A 17,061-nucleotide genomic window follows, 5' to 3' on the forward strand; every position below is an offset into this window, starting at 1 on the left:
GCTGGACAGGCCTGCTAATGACATTCTGTGCTCTCTTTCCCTACTCGCCTCCCTGCTTTGTTGTGCTGGTCCTGTCATGTCTCTGACATCTCCATGTGGAAAAACCTGTTGCAGTGCAGAGGTTAGCTTTGAGCTTGCTTACTTTTGGGCAAACGCTTTTGTGGATGCTGAGGTTCAGCACGTGGCTGTTTTGCACACAGCAGTTGAGGTTACCCTGTTGTCTGCATTCAGAGTACTGTTGACACAGATTCATAAAATACCAGGTTGGAAGGGGATCTTAAGGACCATCTCCTCCAACCTTTCTTAGCAAAAGCATCATCTGGGCAAGATGACCTAGCACTTCCCTAAGGAGATAATTCCAATGACTGACTGGTTGAGCTCATTGTGAAAAATTTTCCTATTGTGTCTAATTGGAATCTCCCCAGAAATGATTTGTAAAAAGGGAGTCTTCATCTTCTTTGTGGCCACCCTTTAAATACTAAAACATCTGCAGTGTAACCTGTGATACCCAGGACATGCTGAGATGACACTGTAATTTGATCATTTATGCAAAATCTTGTTGTCTTAACCTTGCTTGCTTGGTGCTGTCTGATATGATTTCAGGCCTGTCTAGAGGGTAGGGAGGACAAGAGGGAGGATCTGAAAAGAAAAAGGTAATCTTGGAAGCCTGCCTATGAAAGGTTATTGAATTTTAGAGTGTTGCTTGCCTTTACATATAGATTTGTTTTAGAATTCTGGGCTTAGACCTTCAGTTTGATTTGTCAAAACAGAAATAAAAAACTTATATGTGAGCATTCATGAGTCTTTGAGAGTAAACTGAAGAGGTAAATAAAATCCATAGGTATCAACTGTGTTATGTTGATAACTATTGTTATCAACAATTTCATTGTTATCAGCATAATGAAATTAAACTTTTTTGCACAGTATGAACTGAAAAGCTTTGCTCCAAAGCAGGTTACTCTGAGCTGCCTTGATTCAAAGGTTTGTATGACGTGAAAATCTGCCCAGTTCTGATTTTTCTCTCCACTTAGAGAAACTCAAGTTTGGTTCTGTATTGCTGCTACTATATTACAAGGAGGATATTAAGGTAACTAATAAATGTTAAAAGGACTCCTTCCTACACCCACCGAAAAAGAAGCAAAAAATAAGTCTGACATATCAGGGAGCATGTCTTGCTAGATGACCTAAAATTTGTGTGTGGTACTGTCACTTAAGAAAGTAAACAGAAAGCCATTTTAATTTCAAGCCCCATTACAAACAGAAAACAAAAGATCAATATTTGAGAGACAGTGTATAAAGAAACAAATAGGGGGTTAGAGAACTTACATTCTGTTATCTGCTGTCTAGCGTGCCAAAATAATCATATGCTCCAAAGCCTTGGGTGGCTTTCTTAGTGTTGAAGGAGGAAGGCTGCTATGGAAGTGCCAAGGTTTTCTTCTTCTACCTGACAGTCTGAGGGTGGCATTAGAACCACAGATGCACAGAATTGTTTCGGTTGGAGAAGACTTTTAAGGTCATCAAGTCCAGCCCTTACCCCGGCAGTGCCAAGTCTACCACTAAACCACGTCCCTGAGTGCCTCATCTAACACATCCTTTAAATACCTCCAGGGATGGTGACTCCACTGCTTTGGAGCTTTGGCTGGTATCTCTGATGTCAGAGCCTGCTTTTTGTCAGCTCTGAAGAAATCTGTGTTTGATGTCATAAGGCATATTGCCATTACTTTACAGTAAGAAGGTTTCTGTCCTGAAGCTTGTATTGTCCAAATCATGTAAAACAGAGCAAGTAAGACTTGGACCAAATTTCTTATGCTAGCTGCATCTACAGTCTTGAAGCCTGAGTAATTGTGTGTGCAAGGATTGTGTGAAAATGGCACATGGACATGTCTGTTCGTGTCATTTGAGTTCAGTGTGGCATGCCATCATGATTGTATGCACAGACTAAAACAACAGGCAGTAACAAAGTATTGTGCCAACATATATGTTTATTGTGACATTTTTATTTGGTTTGGCAGAAGAACTGAAAATTGTGTTTTCAACAATATATATGTGAGATTTTTTTGTTTTTTAATAAGGGGAGTGGTTTAGTCCAAAGCCAACATGAACACTGTTTGTTGCGTTGGGCAGAAAATGCTCCTAACAGAGCAGCTGGCGTGTACCTTCCCAGGCTCCATCTGTCAGAGTCTGCATTGCTTTGGAAATTGCATTCCTATTGGATAATTTTGTTTCTTCCTATGCTGTTTGCAACTTGGATTAAAATGGAGTTCCTAAGTTGATTTTTTTTAAAATGCTATTTGTTGTTTAAAGCACATATATTTATGTGTGTGTGTATATATACATGTATGTATGTGTATATATATGATATATACATGTCGCTAAAATTATCCTTGGGGATAAACTTCTCTCCTTAATGAAGAAGCATTTCTCCCTCTACCTTCCCCAAAAGAGATAATGATTAAAAAATTGAGACTCTTCTGTTTACAGTTACTCAACAGAATGAAAAGCAACTTTCAAGTAAAAGAAAATCTGGGAGGACTCAGTGAGATTGACTAAATCGGTTTCGACCCATAGAAATGCTAATTTGCTATCAGGGCTATTCAGGACTGGTCAGGGGAATATTATTGATGGAAATGAAGGATTTGCTTCTAGCTGATTGTCTGGCATGTACAGGATTTGGGGGAAGGGCCTGTCTGAAACAGAGTTTGCGAATTAGAGGCAGTGCTGGTTACACTGCCCTGTGTGTTTGTTGAACTATAATAATTCAGTATGTGTCTTGACCTTGAGATAAAGAAGCTGACTAGTCAATGATTTTTGTCAAGATAGTGTTTCTGAAAAGAAACAGGCTGAAATCTTGCTTGTGGGCTGTGGCTTAGTAATGGTGGTGATCACCTCATCTTCTGGTGCCTTGGATGAATGCCAGCTTTACTGTGCACAGTCTTTACCTGGGGAGAAGAGATTTCAAGTTCTACCAGTTCTGCGTTTTGTATAGCTGAGTTACAGCATCTTATCTTGGAGAAACTCAACAGACATGGTATTATTTCATTCCAATGGGGTTTTTTTTGTTGTTGTGGATGCTGGAAGGAAATTTACTTGAGTTGCAGATGCTAGCCTGGCTGTGTTTATTGAGGATTTCTGCCTTAGTAGATGGGAAGAATTACTGTTTACTGAATGAACTTGAAAGAATTGAATCATCCTCATTTTAATTTTGGGGTTACTGTAGTGAGAGGGATCTTGTGGTTTAGAACTGCCCTGAATGGTTAGGCATCCTTCTGTGCCTCTCTGTCTTTAAATTCCTTCATGCTTCTGCAGCAATCAGTTATTTAAGTGGTTGAGAGGTTTGATATTTCTGTTTGACACTACTTAACATTATGTGTAGAGAGGTGTGTTGAATAGTCTGTTCTATTTCTTGTTTTCACTGTCAGTGAGAGATTGACTGCCAGCCCCCTGGAGAGAAGGCCTTGGACAGGAGGTGGACATGTTCAGTGACTGCAATATGTTGCTATTAATAGTTTGCAAGCTATTGGATGATTAAAATCTTGAACTTTCTCTCACACAAATTCAGGATTGGTAGAAAAGTACAAAAAAATGACAAGTTGTGGCAAAAATCACTTCAGTAAAACACTGGAACATTTTGCTATGCACATATTGTAGTACTGATCTTTGTGATGTAGAATTTTAGTTGAGATTTGCCAGTGATGTGGAACATGTGGCTTTTTGGCTTTAGTTCCCTTTCATATGGAGGCTTAGTTGGTCCTGTCATTTTATCAGGCTGGACTTGGACTTAGTCCCTTCCTGTTCTTTGTCCCCACGTAAATACTTGCTTTTTAAATTTCCCACAGTCGTGTTTATTGATAATAATAATGATGATATGAATGGCAGAGCAGGTGGTTCCAGTAACATGAATATGGATAGTGGCTGATCTGCTTATGTTGAAAAAAGACAGTAGATGAAGTGTCTGGTGGCCCTCTGAAGTCTTATCTGTGGTGCTGTGGGAGGATGTCTTTTGTCCTAGTATGGTGGGCTAAGGTTGAGTTTAAACTTCTGAGCTAACTCTCCTGATGGCTTACTTCATTTTTCAGCAGGGGAATTGAGGGGCTAATCAGTGAGGAACAGTCTGTAACTTGTAGGCAGGTAAATTCCAGGCCATTTCTCTGTGGAAATTGGGAAATACTCAGTGCATCATCCTTTTGAAGTAAATATTAGCTTAATCCATTGCAGAGAGAATTTCTTCAATGGGATGAGCACAGTAAACCTGTTCTAGGAGACAGTTGACACATCTGATTGATGCTCTCTTTTTACCTGCATGGCATACATAGTGTAAGCAACCCCTATTTGTAAATTTTGAAGCCTTAGTTTCCCTTGCCACTTTGGAATGATATATTCCTTAAGGCTGTATCTGTGATGAGAGAAATCCTGAGTGCTCCCTGCTGAGCACCTGCTAGTAATAGCCACAGTCTGTTTAGATCTACTTGGATGGCTTCCAGGTAGATAGTTGGCTCCTGAAAGTTCTTCAGAATATAGAAACTTTTGGCACTTGCTGCTGTGACTTGCCAGTGTGATTCTCTTCTTCGTTTATGATTGATATTATGATGTAATAAGTATTGCTAACAGATAAAAAGTCTACCATGGTGCAGTGTGTTTACAAAGCAGTCTAACGAGCTTTATGAACTACAAATATAGGGGAACCTATATTTGTGCATGGGCTACCCACTTGTTTCAGTACATAGTTCCTTGGTTATGTACAGTGATCTCTGGATTAACAATTCACGATATTCAACCTAAACTAAGTTTGCCAACTGAGCTAAAAGTCTAATCTAGTGTTTATGGCATATTTAAACCTTTGAAACACATTAATGCAGCTTGGATGTGGAATACTTGGTCTAAGCTGAACATACACTGTGAATAGTATAGAAATGCCCAAGCTTTTTGTCATTAGGAGTCAGAATGAACAAATAAACCCTCAAGACTAGCTAGGAGCTATTAAAAGCCTTATCAGATCAGTGAAGCAGTGCCTTCAAACTCATAGATGCATCTGGAAGTTCCACATAATGTTACAAGCTCTTTCTTAAAGGAAGTTACCTCCTGTTTTTTGAGCGGGGAAACCACTTTCAGAAGTCCAGTTTTCAGTCCACAATTCATAAATCCATTCCTTCTACCTTGGAGTGTCCCCAGCTAGTTCTCAGGGAGGTTAAAATGCTCATGTCTAGGAGTCTCCATGCCACTGCCTGAATGTACCTCTTCACCTTTCTATAAAAGTATTTCCAATTGACTTCAAAACGAGGTGCTGTAGATTGTAGCTGATGTAAGCCCATAAGCTAAAAATTTTGGCTGCATGGCTTGATTTGGATCTCTGAGCTAAAATGGTAAGACTTAAGTGAAGGAAGCAGAACTTTGAAATCTCGGCTATAGTATTTGTCTTATCAGGAAGTATACATTCTATAATGACAGAAGAGAATACTAATGAAAGTATTGATGACTTTTGCATAGTTGAATTCTGTGAATGCTTATATATGACAGAGATGGGTAAATCTCTTCATGCGGCAGCTGATTGTAGTAATCCTGATTTTCTCTTTAATCAGTCAATAATAGGTGGAATTCTTTTTCTAGAAAGAGAACCAAGGTGTTAAACTGAAGTTACCTTGTGTTTACTTGTGAAGCAAACACAGATGCACTGCACTGTTGGATTTGTTAAATGTGCATGAGCAAAAGCATATAAAACCGAGTGTAAAGCTGTCCTGGTAGCTTGATTGCTGAGCATCTGAAGAGGTATACTTAACAGCTCTGTTTAGCTTAGGGATAATTGGGCTGTTTTAGGGCAGTTCTCTGTTAATAGTTCAACCTGGATGCGTTTTTCTGTTCTTGAATTTGTACATATTCCAACAGCCGAAGAAGAAAAATGTAGAGCAACACATGCCACGTATTAAGGAGACATTTTTATTTGCTTCTGCAGTGGCAGCCAGCCTTGGTGTGATCTGATGAGCTCCTTTCATACCTTTGTCAAATGGAATCAGTTCTTCTGGTGGGGAATTTGTCTTACAGGGAGTTTCAAGCACAGTGAATTGAACTGAAAGCTCAAAAACAGAAAACAGAGGTTGGACAACAGGAATGAGGGTATGGGCTGGTGTGTTTGCAGTAGAAAGTTTGACTTCTGAAGCTGATTTGCAGTGTGAGCTGATGAGATTTTTTGAAGGAAGCCTGTACATGTGCTGTATGAACTGGAAGGTGTTGGGAATTAGCTGAGAGAGAAAGCTGGGAGGAGAGGTGGCTCGAACACTGCACAGACAATGTTGTGGGGATGTTCCTGTGTGGATGGTAACTTGGAGAGGGGAAGAAAATGCGACTTGTAAAGATCAGCTGCAGAGTGATGGACAGGTTCCTCATTATTTGACCTTGACATGTCACTGAACTGAAGACTCAGTAAATGAGCTGCTTCACTTTTTACTGTGGCAGTTGCTTGGGTGTAGAATCAGCTTTGACTTTACTGTAGTGTTTATGTAAACTTTTTAAGGAAGCTTTATAATTGAAGTTTGAATTTGACAAAAATACATGATATGCAGTGTGGAATGTCGTGCAAGTTTAGCTGTCCCTTTGTGTCTGCTTGAATTATGGGAGAGCTTTTCTTTTTTTTTATTTACTCAGTATTAAATCTAGTTATGTGAAAACAATTTCAAACAGTGATTTTGCCATAGTAACAGGACTGTTAAGGGTGAACTGAGGATACAGGTGGGAGCTTTCAGAAGGGAAACTTAAAAAGCTGTGATCTGTATTTAAAGAACATAAGAATATCCACTTTGCTGCTATAGGACATTTAAACTTCCATTTATATCAAGAACAACCAGAGAAAAAACTGTGTATTTGAAACTGCTAGTACAAGATCCTAAAGTAATTCTGAACCATTAGGAAAACAAGTCAGTTTACAATCTTTGCATCATGTTCTCTTAAAATGTGAATAGCTAACTGGTGCTTATGTATTGTAGCTGATGTACCTAAGGGAATGTAAACATTTGAATTATCTTCTCTACTACCCTTAGTTTTTACTTAAAAAGGAAGGTGAAAGTAACAATTTAAGAACACTGGAACTCCCATCTTCCTCCTGTTGCTGGTCACGTAGTTCTTGGCTTCTCCCTCTACCCTCCCCCCTTTGCTGTCTGTGAAGCTTTTAGCTTATATCTTGTGGATGCCAGCAGTTCTCATTAAAAAATGCAAAAGATGGTATGTCAAGCTAGTTCTAATCTAAACAGTTAATCTACAAACTGAAATTGCCTGATTATCTGCAAGGTTTGAAAATGTTTCTAAACTAGTTCTTTATGGGATGCAAAATACATTCCACATCACAACTATTTTAATTTAATCCTCCTGCCAAACTAGTAATTTGAGCAAATAACTAAACCATTTGGTGCTTAGGCAAATGAGGACAAGGCACTTGATCAATGAATCATTAAAAACTAAAAGAAACTTGAAGTTTTGTCATTTGACAACACTCATTAATTGAGTGCTATGACTTTGTCACCTGTTAGTGTTTAGTCTAGCAGTATTTAGTTGAAACTCTGTAATAAGAAAACTGCTTGAGTTAAAGGCTACAGAGCTACACTTGAGTTTATATGCAGTTACACTCATGTTGACTGCTGTTTTATTGGCTGTGTCTTGTTCAGTAAACATTTTATTTCAGATACCACTGAGGCTGCTCCCTGCATTTTCACCATTGTCCATAGTGACAGAACTTCAACTATAAATTATCTATAACTATAAAGTTATTCTCTTTAGTCTGTAGTTCAGTAGGACAGCATTTTTGAGAAGTCACTGCTAGTGGTGATTTAAAGTTTTAAATACCTCTTTGGACAGGTGCTTTCGGAGATTTGTTTCTTGTAGTAGTAGTTGTAATAGTAGTTGTTTTGCAGATTCTTCGCTAGTAAAATTTTTTTTTCTAGAAAAGAAACATTATTTTTATGTTTTCTGGCAGCTTGAAATATCAATACTCTTTTTAGGTGAAAGGTATTTGCTTGTGTTTGGAAATACTAAAAAATGGAATTTTATGTACTATGTCCTTAGTACATGCAATAGCTGTTCTGCCTTTTGGCAACAGATTGCACTGAACTGTTTTTGCTGCTTCACATTGTAGGAAGGCATCTGTGTATGAATCCATTTGAAGGGTGGCATTAACCAAGTGTTCTAATAAGTGTTAGAACATTGCTGGGAATGTTAGTCATGAATATGAAAAAAATTCCTTGATTGGGGAGGATTTCAGCCATGTTTAAAAAACTCTGTAATTAAAAAGTAGCCTAGCACAGCATGTGTTGCAGTATTTAGGTCACAATGCAACTTTTATAATGTATATGAACAGCTTGCCTTCTGGTTTTCTTCTTAAAAATGAGAGGCAGGATTTAAAAATGAATGAGTGCCTGGAAAGTGGAAAACACTGGGCTCGCTTGAGTGCTAATGGAATGTCTTTGTTTCCTTACTTTGTGCTTAACATTGTAACTCTTGCACATAATGTGTGTAGAGTGTTATTCAAAGAAATCAACAATAAAAAGTCTAGTTGGAAGGGGCTATTATTATGAACCTTTTATTTTGGTTGTGAAGATAAACCGTGTATTCCACAAATCAATAAAATTGGGTTGAAACTGTGCTAGCACTGAATTATTACATACTGCAAACTCCTCCTTGTGCAGTGCACCTCTCCTACAAATGGAAGAAAAGATAATTCTGGACAGCTGCAGTTTGCAGGTTAGGTAACAGATTAAGAGCTGGCCTCCACTCCAGCTCGCAAGGTGTGATACAGGGAGCACTTCACAGTGTGTTCTGTGTGTGTGTGTGTTTTCCTTGTGGAGGTAGTGTTGGTATCTCCCATCCTGCCAGAGAGGAGGGACTTACTTGGGCCATGCAATTCAAGTTATGTAAGCAGTTGCTGGTCTTGGGCAGCACGCTGTCCTCTGACTAGAGAGCAATGCCTCAGGACAGATTGCTGACTTAACCTTGACAAGGTGTGATTTCATTGGGAAAGTGATCCTTTCCTTATATTTTTGCCCTTCAGGAGGAAGCTTATGCTCCTGATACCTCAAAATATGTGGGTCTTCGCAGCCAATGATGAACTTTCTCAGCTGTCAAGGAAAGTTTTATTAAGGTTTTGTGTGAGGAGGGGTAATTTCACAAATACTCCAACATGCAGGAGGCCTCTGTCCATGCCATCCTGATGCTCCACGTGCCTTCTCTTGGATTGTAGGAGTAGTAAGCCAGCATAGCTGGCGGGTTGGCTTTGTAGATGGCATGTGAAGTAGAGGACACCCAACTGTGGGAAAATATTTTTCTGTGTCAATTTGCCTGGGCTATGTGACTTTATAAGAGAAGGAAGAAGCGCATTTTAGTGTGTTTTCATTGGGAGTTGGAGGCTTTTTGAGAAATGGAGGATTGGACAGGCTACAGAAACTCAACTCCAACAAATCACGATAGTGTTGTTTTTCCTACTGAATGAATTGTTTCTTGGTATATAATTTTATTATGGTTAAATATTTTTCAAATTCATTATCTTCTCCATATGACTAAGAATTTTTTAAATGTACGTGCAGATTAAATACTTTGACTGCATATTCAGATCTTCTTGATTAGAGATTCTTCTAAATATAGGTTGTATTTTTTGTTCCTGTCCTTTGCCCCCACCCTTTTCCTGGCCTAAATCAGATGTCTTGTTCATTTGCTTTACAGGCTCCAGATAAAAGGAAAGCATTAGAAGAGACCAAAGCCTACACAACTCAGTCTCTAGCCAGTGTTGCTTATCAGATCAATGCACTGGCCAACAATGTATTACAACTGCTGGACATCCAAGCATCCCAGCTACGGAGGATGGAGTCCTCCATCAACCATATCTCCCAGGTAACTTTTTTTTTTTAATAGAGGGCTGACAATGTTGGAGAAGGCATTATTGTGTCTCTTGTATTATTGAGCTGGATAGCTTATGTTGATTTCTTTGAATTCTCTGAGTATTAAGATAGAAAATGATATGGCTTTTTTCTTCTGGTATTTACAAAAGCCACTTTGTGATGAAGGTCATGTCCAAAATAAAATAGCTCCTGTATCAAGAAATTCTGGAAATATATTTGGTTTAAAGCAAGAATTAATTTTTAAGATTCCAAGATCTGAAGTTGCAGTTGAGGGAGGGTTAGAGAGAAGGATTCTGTTTCTGAAGTAAATCCAGTTAAAAATGCCATGTGAGTGGTGGTATTTTATTTAACATTGCAACATATGCGATAAGTTCATTTGTTTTCATACCCTTGCAGGATGTAATTACATGTGCTCTGTTGAGGGTCAGAGGGATTCACATGCTGCCCATTACCTGCTCAAGCCAAACCCTTCCCTGCCAAGGCAGTTGAATGAGTGAGCCGACCTAACTTGTACTGTGACTGCAGTGTTGCTGGAGTTGTTGCAGTGAGAACAAGGAAATAGATGACAGGGAAGAACAGGCCTATCCCTGTCAGTGCCAGCCTGTATTCCTGTGGCTGAAGCTTCACCCTGGCTGTCTGCTTCTGGGAGGGAAAGAGTTGCTACTGCTGCCTGCCTTGTACCTGATCATTTGACTGATTGTATGCTAACTCAGCCAAAAAATGTCTGCTGTGTTTAATCTGGAAGTGGCTTGTTGCATAACCAGGTGTGTGTCATACTAGTGCCAGTGAAGGCAGGGACAGGAGTCAGTTATTTCACCCTTACAGTGCTGTTTTGAAATGGGCTTGAGTGAGTTGTTAAAAGCCCAGTGTCCATTCTATCATATTCTCTTACTGAAATTCGGTCAGATCATTGTTGTGCTTTGATAGTCCTATGTCTATCTGAGATGTTTCATAGACAAATCTCAGAGCATTCAACCTAGAATGTTCTTCAGTGCAGCCAGTGAATTAAAAACCTTAGTTGGTCAACCAGTATCCTGTTAGTAGTACACCTTAGACCAAATACTTGAAAGAAAACGCTTTTCATGCTCCCTACTGTCTGCCTCCCCATAGACCCTGCTCACTTCTTACTGTTCTTTTAGAGTTGTGGTTTCTAAACCTCTTTCTGTGAAATGGCAGCACAGCGGATCACTGAAACATGTCAGCAGGGAGAAGATTCCAGTGCATATGAAAGGGTCTTCCTAATAATAAACCTGTCGAAAAGGCTGTCAAGTTAATATGTGCTGAGAACTAAACAGTGTGAAAAGCTGTGTGAAGTATTTAAAAAGTACCTGCCACTGAAACAGAAAAGTAAGAGGAAATGCAATTGCTGGAGTTGAGTTTCTTCTATGCTAAATATTCAGAGTTCTTGATATTGGGATTATGATAAACTCCAAAGGAATGACTGGATACAGGACTGAATGTACAGACTTTCCCAAGCACTGGATGCCCCTTTATACTAAGCACATCTTTTCTTACGTGTTTCAGAGCTGCAGTGTGCATGAAGCAATTACTGTTAAATTCTTACTGGCCCACTAATATAACTAACCATGGAAAAAACCAAAAGTTTTGATACTAGCACAAAAGGTGTTAACTCTCAGTACTATTTGCTGCTTGAATTGAAGGCGCTATGCTGGAAGCTGTTGAGTCACCTGATACATGAACTGTTTGCTAAAGACTGTGAACAATCAGTGCTTTGTAGAGCTTTTGAGGAGTGTTTAGCAAGGTCACTTGCTTGTAGTTTCTGTCCTGGTTGGCCTTTCCTAAAACTAATCCTTGCTTATAAGTGAACCTCTGCAGACTAATTTTGTAGAATTAAACTGGATACAGATAATGCACACATACCAGTTCAGCTATTTGCTTTGAAATGTTTCTGCTGAAATGCTTCAGTTGCGTTTCTTAAATCTGCCATGCGCTTGCTGTGATAGATTGTTTTTAAATGTTTCAAGATCTCCAGAGTGTCTTTCCCTGTGCCTGTATCAATTGTGAATATTTTCATGCCACTAAAGCATGGGGATGAACAAATTCTCAAAATGGCATTCTTTTCCAAGAGAGAAGTATTGCCTAGAAACACAAATCTGAGGCATTGCCGGTCAATTACTCCATTCTGGAGTTTGCAATAAAGAGCAGCTATCTGCAAAATAAGGTATAATTTGGTAGTTCTTCTTTCTAAGGAAGAAAATCCTGTGGCTCTTCAGACCTGCAGGTTGTTTCTCTTCTCATAATGTTTTTCAGTTCCCTATGCATGTTTTCCAGAATGACTCTTGACTAAATGACTGGGTAGTTAGTCCTGATTAGTTGCCACTCAGTATTTTTTCTTGGTTTGTATTTTCACTGGAAAAAGCACTCATGAGAAGTTAGGTGACAGATTAGTGTGTCATATTCTTACTGGAGCCTAATTTTACAGGTGGAAAGTGTGCCTGGTTCTGTAGCAAATAAATTACTCAGCTTTGGTTTCTTGTTGAGCACAAAATCAGAGAGGCTTCTCATGAGTGATCAGAGTGTGGTGAGGGAGCGCTGTTCTGAGCACATGGAGGCAGTGAACAGCTCCAGGAATGGCTTTCACATAGCAACCAGAGCAACAGCAAAAGCCTGCCCACCTGTATCTGTATTTTCTGCATAGTTGTCTTTCAGCATGGTTCTGTAGTGACCTGCCATGTAACTATTTACTACACCCAATATATAAAGCTATGCACATATAGCTCACATAACCTATGAAGGTTTAAATCCTCCATATTGGCTTTGAGCATTGCCAAGCTGACTTGACCTTTCCAAGCTGCTTTAGTACAGCAGAGCAGAGACTTCACTGTTCTGAAGAAAGTTTGCAAACCCTTCTACTGTAAGGGATCCTGCTCATCCTGTTAGGTGAGATTTGGGGGAGAAAGATAGTAAGTGTATACTTTGGACCAATGTGAGAATCAAGACTTCACTAAAGGTATTAAGTTCAGCAAATGTGACACCAACCTACAAGAATGACTGGAAGGAGAATTCAGGGAACTACAAACCTGTCAGCCTGACCTCATGGAAGGTCATGGAGCAGATCTTCTTGAGTGCCATCATGTGGCATGTGCAACCAGGGGATCAGGCCCAGGCCAGCTTGGGTTTGTGAAAGGCAGGTCCTGCTTGACCAACCTGATCTCCTTCTGTGACAAGGGGACTTGCTCAGTTACATGAAGAAAAGGCCGTGAATGTGTCTGCCTGGACCTTGGTAAAGCCTTTGACACAGTTTCCCACAGGATTCTGGTGGAGAAATTGGCTGCCAGGGGTGCTCTTTGCTGGGTAGAAAAGTGGATAGATGGCCAAGCCCAGAGAGTGTTGGTGAATGGAGATACATCCAGCTGGCAGCTGTCACCGGGGTTTTCCCTGGGGCTCAGTACTGGGGACAGTTCTGTATAATATCTTTATCAATGATCTGAACAAGGGGCTCAAGGGCACCCTCAGTCAGTTTGCAGACTCATCATGTTGGGTAGGAGGGTTGATCTGTTGGAGGGTAGGAAGGCTCTGCAGAGGGATCTGGACAGGCTGGTTCCATGGGCCAAGGCCAATGGTACGAAGTTCAACCAGGTGAAGTGCTGGATCCTGCGCTTGGGTCACAAAAACTGCATGCAGCACTACAGGCTTGGAGAAGTGTCTGGAAAGCTGCTTGGCAAAAAAGGACCATGGAGTACTGGTAGAGAGTGACTGAACTTTAGTCATCAGTGTTCTCAGAGGGCCAAGAAGGCCAGTGGCACCCTGGTTTATATCAGAAATAGCGTGGCCAGCAGGACTAGGGGAGCGATCATCTCCCCTGTACTTCGCACTGTTTCGTGATTGTACTCCCCTCTTCCCTCCTGGTCTTGGACATGAGAGCTGACATATACTTTAAGATAAATTTTTTGCTGCTTCATTTCCACAAAGTTCAAGAGAATGCAGATGGGACAGCCAAATTCGTCAGAGGAGAGAGGCTGACAAGGACATCCTTGTTTATTTTGTCAAAAGTGAAAAATGTATCAGATCAGGGCTCACATTTATGTCAGAGCAGCAGCAGTACTGAGTGTAGCAACTATTCTTTTTTTTTTTTTTTTTGTCTACATAAACAGTTTTTAAATAACTCAGTATTTAAATCCAAGAATGAAGAAAGCAATAGACTCCTTTTACCAGGGAAACACTGCCTCCCTTAAACATTCAATGTTAAAATTTTCTTCTGCATCTGAAGCTCTCCTCTAATGCAAAATAGGGCCTATTGAAAAACAATATGTTCTGAAAGCATAAGTCAGCAAAAAAAATGGAGAAACACATGTGCATCTTTTGTTACCATTAAAAGTTAGAAGCTTTTAGAACTAAAAAAAAATATAAAATGCTGAATTGGTTCAGAAGAATCTTGCCCATTACCATCCATGCACACATAATTCAAGTGCTACATGCAAGCAGAAAGCCAAATGTTTCTGTTGTGTGATTGTCTAGCTAAAGTCAGGGCAACGATGCAAGTATGCAGATGTCTTCTTGTAGGCCTTCTGAAACTTACAGCTGCAGTCTGTGTTGAACCACACATAGACACCACCCCCAAATACTAAGGCCTTTTCCACTGAGTGAGCAACCAGCCAGGACTGATGTGGATTAAGTTTCAGAGAAGTTCTGCTGAAGATATTCTGGGGATTGGAGTGAGCTCCTAAGTAGTAGAAAGTTGATGTCTGATGACAGGGAAGAGGAGCACAAGAGCTGTTAGACTCTCAGCAGGTCTCTGATGCTTGAAGAGGCATAAGGCAATGCATGTACAGTGAGCATTGTTGATGTTTGAGGTTGTGGGAAATAGCTTTCCGAGTGTGCATATACTTTGGATTATGTGATACTGCATTTACGGATTGTGGTGTATGATCCCAACACAGTTTAACTTCATGTTTGAAAGCGAAGAAGTAGAAAGAGGATAAAAGAAGTAACAAATCATGTGCTGATGAATGTGGGTGGTCATGCCTAGGAACAAGCAATTATGTTAAGTACTTTAGTACACTTATAGATGGGAGCAAAAGACCTTTCCAGATCCTCTTAGTGGTGACTGTGCTTCCAAAGTACAGCTGTCCAGGTACTTTTACCCTGAAGTTGCCTCTTTAAAAAGAAGAGAATGTTTAAAACCCTGACCTTTGTCTCTCACCTGAAGAACATATGGGCTGGATGAAAGAATTGTTAAATGAGAAGAAAATTAACCAGAACTAGCAAATGGTTGATTGCTGCTAACAAACAGGGTCAGTACTGCAGCCCACACTGTTCAGAACATTCTTTGGAGACCATTCAGAACACAAAGCATGTCATCAACATATCTGGGAATAACTCTAAATTAGGAAAGGTGATTCGTATGCTAAATGGCAGAGCTTCAGTACAGAGGAGCCTTATTGAACCAGCAAAAACCTTGGGAAAGTGGGCGAGGTGCAACACCCTACACATTAGGTGGAATAACCCTGGTGGGAGGTGACTCTGAGTAGCCATGCGCTGGAAAGGAGCTGGTGTGCTGATGGGTGCCGTGCTGGGCATGAGCCAACAACACGAGGCCATCTGAATAAGTGAAGCAGTGTGGCAGGGCTGCCTTGGGAAGAGTGTGGCTGGCAGATAAAAGGCAGCGATTATTACCTGCTCTGCAGTGATGAGACTTCATCTGAAGCACTGTGTCCCTGGGGTTTGTTTTTTTGGATTTTGTTTTGTTCCCTCCCACCCCTGCCTTGATTAGGAGTGATTTAGGAAAGTGGAGATAGTTGAGGAGAGAGGGATGCTGACATGGTCAGGGACATGGAGCATGCAGCCTACAAGGAGGGGTTGAAGGAGTTGTGTTTGTTTGGTCTGACAAAGAGCAAGCAGTAGCCTATTAATACGTAAATCTGTCTGTCTTTGCAGTTAGTCTTTTACTTGGTAGTGACAGTGTAATGTTGAACAGTTAGCCACAAATTGAAGTTCAGCAGGTTAGTACATGAAGTTGGGAAAATCGTTTTTATCATGAAGTGTGGTGCAGTACTGGAACAGGCTACCCTCTACCTTGACTCTTCAGTGTTACACTGTACTAGCTGGGTATATCCTGAAAGTTGACTTTGTATCCTTGAAAGGCACATTCTAAATTATAGGAAGTAATTGGTCAGCGGGGGAGACAATTATGAAGTCAGGGGAGAAACTGCCACCGCATGTCTACAAATTCTTACAAGCTCCACTTCCACACATCCAAAAGTATGTGAGGCGACTAAAAGTATCTGCAGGAACTAGAGCTTCATCTTACACTGTATACATTAGAAAGATAATGTCTTCTATCTGGTTCCCTTGGATTGCTTGTGCTTGTCAACAGACACAAATATTCTAAATATGGCAAATGAACTTGTACCTTTTGTTTAGATTACCCTTGCCTTGGGTGACGTTCCCTCTCCTAATAAAGTGCTGACAGTTATCTCTGTGGCCTTTGCTTCACATCCTGTTCTTCCTGTTCTCTCTGTGATAGAGGCCAAGGCTCAAGGAGTTGTACTGTGCTTGCTCTGGTTATCTGTCTGCTTATGAAAATTGTTGTTAACTTTGTGCATATCAGCTTCTACATGATATATATAAATTGCTCAGAATGTAGTATAATGTGTAAGAGTTGCCTTGTCAGCTATTCTGTTGAGAAATTCCCTTCATGTCCACAAATGAATACACACAGGATCTGATTCCTGTGCAGTTCAGCTGATGCAGTCAAAAAAATCCCCAGCACATGACCAACAAAAAAAAAATCAAAACAAACCTGCCCATAGTAGTTATGTACACCTATGAGAGAGCACCCACAGTGTCAACCTTTCTGTGATGGGGAAAGAGCACTTGCTTTGAAGAAGAAAGTGGGAATGCAGAGTTTTGAACATATTTTTGGGGAATGGGAGAAGTTGCTAACTTTCTTAGCCATTGACTGTGATGAATTCCTTCATATATTTATGCCCATTCCATAGTCCATTGAAATGACAGTCTGAATGCCTAGTTTTCAGTGTGTTTTAGACCATTAAAGCCTCCTTACTGCTCAGTGAGTATTTGGCTGTAAGCTCTAGATACCTCATTAAGTACTAAATTAAGAGGCCTGATGCAGCCTCTTGTTTTCTGAAATCAAAGCAAAAAATCCCAGGACTGTGAACGTTAGTCTGAAAGATCTTTTTGATAATTTTGTGCCTCAGAGGAGTCA

General features: G+C 40.2%; 1 protein-coding gene across 11 annotated transcripts in view; it reads left to right on the plus strand.

Moving 5' to 3' along the window:
* Nucleotides 1-17,061, plus strand: part of ABI1 (abl interactor 1) — a 77,521-nt gene that overhangs the window by 13,929 nt on the left and 46,531 nt on the right. For all 11 annotated transcript variants that reach the window (XM_027889748.1, XM_027889749.1, XM_027889741.1 and 8 more), the window contains exon 2: nucleotides 9,697-9,864. In XM_027889748.1, the coding sequence (XP_027745549.1) occupies nucleotides 9,697-9,864 (168 nt within the window). The remainder of the gene's footprint in view (nucleotides 1-9,696; nucleotides 9,865-17,061) is intronic.

This window comes from Empidonax traillii, unplaced genomic scaffold (genome assembly GCF_003031625.1).
Source record: "Empidonax traillii isolate 1590-97213 ecotype Southwest subspecies unplaced genomic scaffold, ASM303162v1 scaffold271:size677799, whole genome shotgun sequence".
Classification (NCBI taxonomy): domain Eukaryota; kingdom Metazoa; phylum Chordata; class Aves; order Passeriformes; family Tyrannidae; genus Empidonax; species Empidonax traillii.